Source organism: Zalophus californianus, chromosome 6 (assembly GCF_009762305.2).
Source record: "Zalophus californianus isolate mZalCal1 chromosome 6, mZalCal1.pri.v2, whole genome shotgun sequence".
Classification (NCBI taxonomy): Eukaryota; Metazoa; Chordata; class Mammalia; order Carnivora; family Otariidae; genus Zalophus; species Zalophus californianus.
Window position 1 is genome coordinate 97,544,083 of NC_045600.1, and position 12,335 is coordinate 97,556,417.

Genomic DNA, 12,335 nt, shown 5'->3' on the forward strand with positions numbered 1-12,335 from the left:
GGACTCGATCACAGGACCCCAGGATCATGACCTGAGCCAAAGGCACTTAACTGACTGGGCCACCCAGGTGCCCCTCACAGTAGCAGTCTTGTGAGATGCTTAGGTTACGTGAAAAGCCAATGAATGTTGATATTTTGATTAAGCATCTGCTTATATAACAGGCTGGACAGTAGATAGTAGACAGTAGAGTATATAGTTTTATACTATAAGAACTTTTTAACATAAGAAATAAAATCACTCTGCATTTAAGAATTTTATTTATTTATAAAGATCTTATTTATTTATTTGAGAGAAAGCAGAGAGAGAGAGAGAGCACATGAGTTTTGGGGGTGGAGGGGCAGAAGGAGAAGCAGACTCCTGGCTGAGCACAGGCAGCCCTGGCTGGGCTGGATCCCAGGACCCTGGGGTCTCAACCTGAGCCAAGGCAGCCTTTTAACCGACTTAGCCACTCAGGTGCCTACTCAGGTGCCTCCATTTAAGGGTTTTAAATTCTGACCCTTTATTCATCCCTGTCGTCTTTGGTTTGTGTTGTTTTCTACACCAAACAGGGCTCTCTCTCTGCCAGTAAAAATCCTTTCAAAAACAAGCTCAAATCCAGTCTTCTGCAAATATCTGTGATCACTGGACAGTGGTCAGTTAATCATGCTACTGAACATGAAGCACATATTATCATTCATACCAACTGTTGTCAAGTCCTTTAAAGTTCATAATACATTTCACATTTTATTTATCTTATTTGTGCCTCAAAAAGCCGTGACTAAAGTAGAATGAGAATTAAAATTTTATCTCCCAATGGCTGACTCCAGGCCTGGAGAATGAATGCATTAAATAAGAAAAATAAAATCTCCATTTTAACAATATGAGAAGACTGAACTGTAAAGACTTAATGAAGACTACAAAAATCTTAAGAATAGTAGTTCAAATCTACATCTTCTTCATCATCCTACTTACTGCTCAGGCTAATGTCTCTCTCCACAGCAGAAAACTTAGAGGTAGAGCAGGAGTCATTGCCTTTACTCCCAAGAAGTTTTAAGAATTCAGACTTTTTCTATTAATAAAGTCCTTGTGTTTTGTAAAACCAAACTTAAGACAGCAATTTTTCTCCTTGTTTCTTTTGGTTCTTACCTATTTTCCTAACTAGATATTGTAAGTATTTAAGTGACACCCAAAGGAGTGAATATCAACTAAATATTATTTAAATGGAAAAACATTTTAGGCACTAATATTACAATAAAAAAATTGGGGGAGGGTTTGGTAGATTCTCCACACTGATTTGTTAGTAAATAATCTAAAAATTCCCCCCAAATCTTGTTTATCTCTATTTTGTCAAATATTGGAAATATACCAAAACTGCTAATATACAAAGAGTAATTGCCTTGATTACAGGGAATTTTCAATTAGATGAAATTCTTTCATAGCACACTAATTTATTTTAGGTTAATGAAGAACTATGTTTCAGTATACAAAGAACTTTAATTCCACCTTAACAGGGAAATTTCATATTCCTCCAATGGGCACTTACTGAGTAATGGCTATATACAAATTTATTGTGCCACTTTGTAACAGCACTCTATAATCATATGTAACTGTACTATCTAAAGCCTCTACTGAATAGAAAGACACTAATCTAATTAGGAAATTATTTGTAACCATATACTTTTACACACTATAACCATAAAAACTAATACTTATTTTAACAGAGTATTTAGGATATCAAAGACTTCTATAACTTACAGAAGTTATTTTCATTTTTCAGCCCATTTTTAGTGCCAAGTGAGAACAAATTCAAAGCTGGTTAGCCTACTTAATTAACAGGAAAAAATAAAACATCTTATTATTTTTAAAATATATTTTTATTTAAGTTCAATTAACATATAGAATATTATTAGTTTCAGAGGTAGAGTTCAGTGATTCATCAGTCTTATGTAACACCCAGTGCTTATTACATCATGTGCCCTTCTTACTGTGCATCTTATTACTAAATAAGATTTTATTTAAAATCACCCAAGGGGGAAAAAAAAAAGTCACCAAGAAAGTCATTCAAGAATTGTTAGCACCACTCCACTTAACAATATATGAAAAACTTAACATGAAGGCATGAACTTGAAAACAGAAAGTCAATTCCATATACATATTCATCAACTTTCTTCTTATAATTTTTTTTAAAAGCGCTAAAACCAACCTGGTATAGAAAGTGTTGGTCCCCCCTGGTAATGTGATGATCCTGTATCCTGGGTCAAGTCAAACAGTAACTCTGAAGAATTATTAGACACAACTCGTGATGAGTTTGTTATATAACCCTGTTAAAATATTTCAAAGGAAGAATGTTACATTCACTTACCATAGTTAGAATTATTTTGTTTCATAAGCTTTTATAAAGGTAAATTTAAGTGTATGTCAATAAGAATAACTTTGATGACTCAGTAATTAGTAAGTTATAAAACACAGAGGTAATTATTACTATCCGTCAAAATCATCATCTACTAAAACTGAAAGCAAGCTCTTACTTATAGCTGGTTTGTTCCTAACTAGCCAATTAAAACAGGGCAAATTCTAGTCTGTTTTTTTTTCAAGAGAAAGGAAACATATATACCCATTTTAAATCAGCAGGATTGATACACTCTAGAGAGCTACTAAAAATGCAGTATTCCCATCAAAGAGCAAACAGTAAAACTTCGCAAAATCTATGTGTAAAAGGAAAAAAACAGGAAAACATACTGACATAAGTACAAATTTAAAAGCTTCTGTATCTCTGTAAGCCCCCCAGACAAAGTATCAGGGCAAACAAATTAGGAATCAACCTGCAATATTGTGCATCAGGATTAGGGATGAATATAGCACCTGATTTGAGTTTTAGAATCATATTTATTGGAAAAATTTATAAGGCAAGGGTCAGGAAAAGAAAGAATGGGTCCCCCACCACTCTTCCTGCTATTCCACATAAAGCCATGCGAGATTGGGGTAATCTCCCATCTCAAAGGGCAAATATGAAAGCTGCCTGGTCAACAGGGTAAACCCAAATAAGAAAGCCAGGCAAATGGGTTAGAATGAAAGCTATTTATAGGAATAATCTGGGACAGCTGCTCTGCTCCTGGAAGCCTTTGGGCTCAAGAGAAATTTTATCCTTTCCGTCAGGAGAAAAGATAGTCCCAGAAAAGATGATCTCAAGAAGAGTGAAAAGTATGAGATGAATGATAATGTGCTCAAGAATTAGGTAGTATAAATTTGTGTTAGCACACATAGATGTTTAGTATAATTATGAAAAGTGTGATCAATTTAAGGATGTATACACCAATACTATTATATATTAAATATACTGACAGACACACTCACAAAATATATTCCAATTCTATTTTTAAAAGACCATCGTTGTAGAGTAAGTGCTCAGAGTGAATTCTGGACCATTCTATATGTCATAATATACAACAAGCAAAAGTTTTAGGATTAACAATGCTTAAAAATCAAAAGGGAGGGGTGCCTGGGTGGCTCAGTCATTAAGCGTCTGCCTTCGGCTAAGGTCATGATCCCACATCCGGGTCCCTGCTAGGCAGGAAGCCTGCTTCTCCCTCTCCCATTCCCCTGCTAGTGTTCCCTCTCTCACTGTGTCTCTGTCAAATAAATAAATAAAATCTTACCTTAAGAGAAAAATGGGCAAAGGCTATAAACTGAGACACTTCAAAAGCAAAATACAAATGACCGATACATAAAAAAACTTTTTTCCAACTTACTAGTCAAAGAAATGCAAATAAAGGCAGTGGCAATTTTTAACTACTGAATTGGCTCTGTTGTAAAGATAATAATATGTAATACAAAGTAACTGGATACTCCTCTTAAAAGTATTCAAGTCATGAAAGAAAAAGAATGAGTACAGAAAAATATAAGACTAAGAAAAAAAACTAACTGCAAAGTGTGATCCTGAATAGGATTCTGGGAATGGAAACTGGCATTAATTGAAAAACTGGTAAAATTCAATTAAGGTTTGAAGTGTAATGTTAATTACCTGCTCATGATACATAAAATGTTAGCATTAGGGGAAACTAGATAAGGCACATATGAGAACTCTATTATTTTTCTTGTAAGTCTAAAATTAGCTTGAAATAAAAATTTAAAAATTAAAAAGTAATGGTAACATTCACTATTGGCAAAGTAGAGGTTATATTTTGGTACAACATTTTTGCATGAATATGTTGGCAGCAGCTATCAAAGGCTCTATTAAGTTCACATCATTTGGTCCAATTATTCCACTTTAAAAATTTACGATAAGGAAACGAAGATGTTTAGTGAGAATTCTTTTTAATAACAAAAAATTAAAATCTGTATGTCCAACAAAAGAATGGTTAAATAAATTAGGATAGACTATCATGTAAACACTAATACTATGTTTTTGAGCAATATCCAAAAGCATAATCCCAGTAGAATGTTCAGAGAAAAAAGAGGAATACATATTTATATACACAGTATGGTCCTGATTTTATATACTCTATACTATGCTGCGGGGGGGGAGGGGAATTCAAAATATAGTGTGTACCCTTCTTTCTAAACTTCTCTCCAAAATAAATATTAAAGATAGAAACACAAAGGTTTTATTTGGTTTGTGCTTATTAACTAAGGGATAATTAAGTTTTCAGAATTTTAGTTTGCTACTAACTTTTCTATTGACATCGGTTTGTTAAGTTATGGAAATGAATGAAGGGAGTCAAAAGGTATAAACTTTCAGTTATGGAATAAATTAGTCATGGGGATGTAACGTACAGCATGACGGCTATAGATAATAATACCGTATTGCATACTTCAGAGTTGCTAAGAGTGTAGATCTTGAAATTTCTCATCACAAGAAAAAAAATTCTGTAACTACATATGGTGATAGATGTTAACTAGATTGTGGTGAACATTTTGCAATATAAATAAATGTCAAATCATTATGTTATACACCTGAAATTAACATAATGTTGGATATCAATTATACCTCAATAATAAATTTTTAAAATTTTAAAAAGAGATGAGCTTTCCTCACCGCACTCTGCATAAATTGCAGAATAAATAAAATACCAAATAAATAAGTAAATAAATAGTAGTTGTTTAAACAAAAAAGAAGTTATGGAAATAGGTATCAAAGCAACTCAAACCACTTCTACAATTTGAGGCCTAACAAACCAAAATCTGCATTTGAACCTTAACATGTAATATAAAAAATGCATAACCAAGCTCAATCTTATTTCATAATAAATATTTTCTCCAAATATTTGCACTTACAAAATGGAAAATATTCACTCGTATTTTCCAAAATAGTTCTTTAACAGAAGTATAAAAATACTCTCAAACACTTTATTAGGAAATTCTGGTTAATTAAGCTCTAGAATTTCAGCGAGCAGGCACACATTGTTCAACAATAACTGGTTAAAATAATTCTCCAACAGGGAAAATATAAAAAGTTCAGAAAGATATCAAATACAATAATAAGGGTAGAATAGACACTAGACTTGGATTCAGAAGACCAGCACATTTAACTATATACCTTGGGCAAGTCACTTCTGAGCTTCAAGTTATTCACCTTTCAAACTGAAATAATAGTCACAATTGTGTTTTAAATGCAATTGTACTTCATGATTCAGGTATGTATTAAATCAAATAGTTGTCACAACATTACTAATAAAAAAACTAATATTACCCTATTTTATAAACAGGTAAACTAAGGTTAGGTGTAGTTATATAAGGCTCCCAATACAGTCCTGCTTGTTATTGATGGAGCTGTAATGAGAACCCAGCTATACCCTTAAGCTAGATCACACTGACTTTACTCTAAGTGATAATAATATATCACTGATTCCAAAGCTATACCCTTAAGCGAGATCACACTGACTTTACTGTAAGTAATAATATATCCCTGCTATCTGTGAGAGTTCTGAAATAGATGTTGAAGTATAGAGATATTCCATGAAAAAGTAAACACACACACATACATACACACACACACAATGAAAAACTGTAATTATAATTTATTAAAAGCAGTGGCTTCCAAAATTGAGTAAATTCCCTTAAATAGGAGTCTCAATTCATCCCAGAATAAGTCTGTCATTCTTAACTTTGCACATTAGAATGACTTGAAGAGTTTTTTCTTACAATACACCATTTCCAGGACCCACCCAGACCAACTGGCACAACCTCGCCTTTTAAAAACTTACCAAGATTGGGAAACACCAATTGAGGTGTTTTGATTTTAAAACTATACGCAACTAATGAATTGTTTAACACTACATCAGAAAAAACTAATGATGTACTATATATTGGCTAACTGAACATAATAATAAAAAATAAATAAACAAAACTATGCCCAGAGAAATAAACATCTCAGAAATAGTTCTAGTTTCTAACTTTTATAACACCAAATATACACACCTTCCCTTTGTTGTTTTTGTTTTTTTTTTCTCACTGGGTCCAATGCTGGAAAGATTTTTATTTATCAAACTGAATTAAATAGTAAAGTTTCTTTTTCCAATTTTCTATCCTGCAAAAGCCACAACTTATGAAAAGTACACTGAGTTAATTTGATTCCAACTAAGAGCAAAAGATCTTTACATTTTAAGTAGCTTTCCATCTTTTGAAATATTAGGAATAACCTGCAGAACCTTAGGATCCAAGCTTGCGAGTCTGTGGTCTGGGTAAAATATCTCATTTTAGAAATGAAGAAAATGAGGCTCAGAGAGGTTTCAACAATGCTTATTAAACAAGGCTGAATCAGCATTCAAGTCTCTTGCTTCAATCTAAGTTTTTTAAACTACTGGTCCAGGGCTTATATCACTATTAGTTATTATTTCAGATAGTTATTATCTCAAGTAATAACAACTCAGGGAGAGAGAAACATTTGCCTAAACCTATTCTTTTATGATACATAACATCTTCAAAATATAAGTGGGAGTTGAATTTACTTAGCCATAGATTTAAAAATCTGTAGGCTTCCTTTTCATTGTTAAATAAATTACAATTAAAATAACTCTTCTATGAAAAATAACACCTCAAAATATCAGTTTTTAGTGCTAACAGATGTGCAGATTACCTAATAGTAATATGATACGAAATACAGGAAAAATGGATTATTCCTACAACAATATTTGGATTCAATTCTGGTTTTGAACTTGAGTATTTACAAGAAAATTTACAGGTGCTTTGGGAGATAATAAGGGAATTACTGTCAAAAGAACAAACACTTTCATTAAAATTTATTATTTCTCTAAAGCCAGTGCCAAATAGCTTACAATAAGCATGACAAAACCACTGAGTTAATTCAATTCCAACTAATAGCAAAGAATCTTTACATTTGGGGTAACTTTTTCTTTGAGTACTCTTAACTCCTTGGCTTCAGGACCCCTTTACACATTTAAAAATTATGGAGGACCCAAAAGAATTTTTATTTATTTGGGTTATACCTATTGATATTTACCATATTAAAAATTAAAAGAGAGAAATTTTTAAAATATTTATTTATTTTAAGTAACAGTAATAAATCCATTACAGATTAACATAAATAACATTTTTATGAAAAGTGACTATCTTGCAAACACAAAAAAATAAGTGAAAAGAGTGGTACTGTTTTACATTTCTGAAAATCTCTTTAATATCTAGCTTAATCAAAAACTGTTATAGTTTCCTATTTGCTTCTGCCTTCAAATTGTTAGAACATGTTGTTTTGCTTGAAAAATATAGAGAAAAGCTGGCTTCATAAAGATATATAGTGGAAAAAGGGAGTATTTTAATAGCAATTTAGGATAACTATGGATATACTTCTTTGATACTACACCAAAATTCAACAGTTCGTATTTTCTTAAGGGTTTACTGTAACGTGGCATCTGACTTCCAGCTATTAAACTTTTTGTACTTTGTTACATTAAAATCTGTTGGTCAGTCTCACTCTTTTATCTGTATCATTTTGTAACATCATGCACTGGTTATTTCAAAAATATTGGTTTCTTTGTATTATGCTGATCCTCCAAATGTTCACAGAATTCATTATACAATATCAAAAAATCGTATTTATTAATTGCACCACCGAGAGGAAAGTCTTTAAGTACTGGGAAGCTGTCAAGATCATAGTGGCAGGTACAAGTTTTCAAAATTTCTAATTTGTGCTTGAAAGCTCAATTTTACCCAAGAAATGCTATCAGCTGTTTTCCTTTAAGTGTGCACTTTGTTCAGTTTTGAAGAAATGCCTGCCAAATAACCAAGACTGAATCACTCACTATGTGTAGCAAACAGACTCTAAAGTGGTCTCAATGATTCCCACCCCCTGGTGTTCATGTCCTGCATGATTCCCTCCCTTTAGTGTAGGCAAGACATGTGACTTACTTCTAACCAACAGAATACAGCAAAGGTAACAGGATATACATGACTTTGTGTACGGGACTTCATTACATAAGATCATAATGCCATTCTGCTAAGGATTTTCTCTACTGTGGGCTTTGAGCAAATAAGCTATGTGGGAAAGACCCACTTGGCAAAGCCAGAGACTCTCAGTCTGACAACCGTTAAGAAACTGAGTGTTGCCAATTACCATGAGAACTTGGAAGCAGATACTTCTCCAGTCAAGCTTCAGATGAGACTGCAACCTCAGAGTCCACACCTTGAATGTAGCCTTGTGACACCCTGAAGCAGAGGATCCAGCTAAGCCATAACCTGACTCCTGACCCATAGAAACTATGAGATAATAAATGTGTGTGGTTTTAAACCACTGTTTGTGGTAATACTGATACACAAAAATAATATACCATGGTTTATCAGTCATTCTTTCAAGTAAAAGTAGTCTTCTATTTTTAAAAAGCGGGTGGTTTAGGTCACATTTCAATTACACAAGTGTTTTTCCTCAAGATAACCATTAAACTTCAGACACATACTATCCACTTCATCACACAAAATATTTTTAAAAGACACATATTCAAAGGTAGAGATTTAACAAAATAACATGTAAATACTTCATCAAGGAAACCAAGTATGAATATATTTTACTGGGAGTGCATGGTGGGAATGAATACAAAAACTACTCATACTTGGTACCACTGTCTTGATTTTACACTAAGGCACCAGCAGTTTACCCAATATTACTTTTGAATCACCAATGCACATGTCAGCGTGGCGGAAAAGGCAAATAGTGTCTTTGTATTATTATAACAATAGTATTGACTCCCAAACCCATGAAAGAGTCTCAGGGGAACCCCAGGGGACTGAAGACTACACACTGAAAACTGCTGCACTAAGGCAATGGTTCCATTTTAAGTATATATTTATATATAACATATATGTATATATGTATGTAAATACATATAAACTAGGGGTTAGTCTGGATCAAAATCCCAGATATCATTTTGCCAGCTGTGTGACCTTGAGTGAATAATTTAACCTCTGTGAGCCTCCATTTCCTCAACTATAAAACAGGAATAATAATAATAGTGCATACTTCACAGGGACGGTTAAGAATTAAATGATTAATTTATGTATAGCATTTAGAACAAAGCCTTACACATAAATATCAACTCAATAAATATTAACTATTACCATTAACTATTACTATTTGTTTAGAGTTTTTTAAACTAAATTATGAAGATATATTTTCAGAATAAAAATCTACAATGTCCTCTCAAAAGTTTTTCCAATTAAAAACCAAGAACAACTGACCCAATTTACAATCATAAATAATTTTCCACTATGCAATATACATTATGCTTTTATTCATGTTTTGTAGCACAATTTTCAATACTTTACCTATTTAATTTAAGCATGTCACCTGATTTAGGAACCGGCTCCATGGGTAGTTCCTGTAGTTATTACTCTGGGTACTGACTAAGCTATCATAAAGATGGTGACATTTTCTGATGCTAATTATGCTTCTATTGGATGACTACCCATGACAATCCAGAATTTTAATTGGTATTGTCTACACTGATAAGTAATATCCAATGTATCCCTGAGCTGTGTAGTTTCAGAAACACTTACAGGTTTAGACAAAGGCTGAACAATAACAGAACTATCTGAAGATCTAGATTCAGGATGAAAATTTACTGGCGAGGCAGCCACTGGATTTGATGTTGGGTTCGTGTAGTGTTGACTTGTAGGCTTGAATGCAGCAGTAATACCTGTATTTAAAATTACATAATACATTAAAATATTTTTATATAACCAATGATGTCAAAATACTTCACTTTAAAAGTAAAATAGTAAAGTAATACTGTACCTCGACTGAGTGCACCATTCTTTATTCCCCTTGAATATGAGCTGGGGTTTACTCTATTCAAAATATCTACAAAAAATTATATTTATTTTAAAATTCATTATTTGAATAAAATATATGTTAAGAAAATAGAAATCATGAATTGAAAACCATCAAACAGATTCCTGGAAAGAGTATATAAGTTGTCACTCACTTAAAATACAGTTAATTGTAAACATACATATCTTTATCTACTAAAGAAACAAGATTACTAGCCTTGTTTTAATAGAATAAGAACAACCTAACTGTAACTCAAAATGCAAAAGTCAGAAGTAAAAGACTGATAAATGTGACTACATATAAGTCAAATTTTCTACAAAGCTTCTTTTATGGCAAAGAAATAGTTCACATAATTAGTAAAAATCTTCCAAAAATATATGTATATATAACCTATAATTAACGTATATATCTTTCTTTGAGTGATGACAGGGCTATATCCACTCAGGTTCCTATCACTCAAAACCAAACCCCTACCCAACCTCCATATCCCATTCACACCTTCCTTGGAAGTATCTTTATGAGGGATCTCACTGGATTATCTGCAGCATTAATCTTGAGTCCTGAAAAGGAAAAACTAGCAGAGAGTGCCAACTAAAATAACAGTTTATCAGAGTACCTTATAACTTAAGGGGTTTCAAATCTACCAGTATACCAGAAGTCAATCTGAGCCTGATAGAACTTTCAGGATCACTTTAAAGTTCCTGATTCTGGCATGCACGTGAACTTCTGCAACTTCTAGATTATTTCCTAGTCAAACTAAAATTGGGAAGAGTGGGGATTTGCCAAAAATCGCTGGTTACAAAAAGGTAAAAGCAAAAACAAGTAAAACCTCATAAAAATTTCCTTTTTCTCATAGTAAAAAAGAACCAGATTCCATAAAATAACTCTATAAGTACAGGGCCACACAACAGTAGGGTTGTTTTCTGACAATGGCAATGCAGTGCTCTATACCTAAGCACTACCTATGTCTCAGAACAAAAACCTGCTCAAACAACTTGACACCATTTTCACTCAGAAATTCAAGATTATTACTCAAACCATCAAAGAACTATTGGTGAAAGTACTTTTTAGTGGCTGTATTCTACAAACACAAGTTTTTACCCTCCTTTCTAGCAGTTCTATACAAACACTTAACCCATATTCCATACATTAAAATATTTTATGGCTTACACAAAAACAACAATAAATTCATTTAAATTCTGCATAACAGTCCAGAAAATAATTTTTACTGGGGTCAGTCTCCTTTTTGACAGAATTATTTTAAAACTAATATGCACTGTTCTAGTTGAATACTGTTAACATCTACTACTTGGTATAATTCAATTTGATCTTAACTGTTATTTTTTTCAGTAAGATAATCTGAATAACTATTTTATAATATGGTAATATCCATTATAAAATGATCACAATGACTAGAAATAGTAATTAAGAGAATATATAATCCTGTTCCACTATCATTAAAAAGCATGCCATCATGCCTAGTTCAATTTATAATCAAAGTGGCACTCCACTTAGAACCTAAGAGATTACCAATCTGCCACAGGAAATGGTATTGAGAATTTAAGTGATCCTCCCTCTGATAAAACTGAATAAAAATGCCATTCCAAGTTTACAGGAAATAGAAGAAAGAATCAAGCTTTCAGAAGACTTAAAAGTAGTGTCTTAATCATACCTTTAAGCACTGCCTTGATAAGAAAACTCTATTATGCTGGTCATATTCTTTGGTAAATTCACCTGGCTTAAACAAGCAAACAAATAAACATGTACCTGCAACTGGAAATGATCTATTTTCTCTTTCTGCCCTAACATTTGTATGTTATTTCTCTGTACTTTTTTATATTTTTGAGTGGACATTTTAGTAAGTGTCATTGGTCTTTGCTTTAGCATTCTAACAACATCAAATCCAACTACTCTAAAATCTAATAATCCACAAAGGTACCAAAATATTCTGCTAGAAAGCCATAAAAGATTTAAGTATTAACTAACTGCTACATCATCCAAGTACATGGCTGTAGACAGTGTTCTTCTATCTGATAAATATAAATGAGAGCTGGTAGAAGATGAATGTGGTCAGAAGCTG

At 32.6% G+C, this 12,335-nt stretch overlaps 1 protein-coding gene across 9 annotated transcripts in view; it reads right to left on the reverse strand.

The window, feature by feature from the left end:
- The window catches only part of ZNF280D (zinc finger protein 280D), a 131,628-nt gene that overhangs the window by 95,248 nt on the left and 24,045 nt on the right, over positions 1 to 12,335 (reverse strand). For all 9 annotated transcript variants that reach the window (XR_003515561.2, XM_027568947.2, XM_027568950.2 and 6 more), the window contains 3 exons: positions 10,220 to 10,285; positions 9,982 to 10,121; positions 2,183 to 2,300 (listed from right to left, as the gene is read on the reverse strand). Coding sequence is in view for 8 of the 9 variants with exons in the window: in XM_027568947.2 (XP_027424748.1) it covers positions 2,183 to 2,300; positions 9,982 to 10,121; positions 10,220 to 10,285 (324 nt within the window). In the remaining variant the exon portion in view is untranslated. The remainder of the gene's footprint in view (positions 1 to 2,182; positions 2,301 to 9,981; positions 10,122 to 10,219; positions 10,286 to 12,335) is intronic.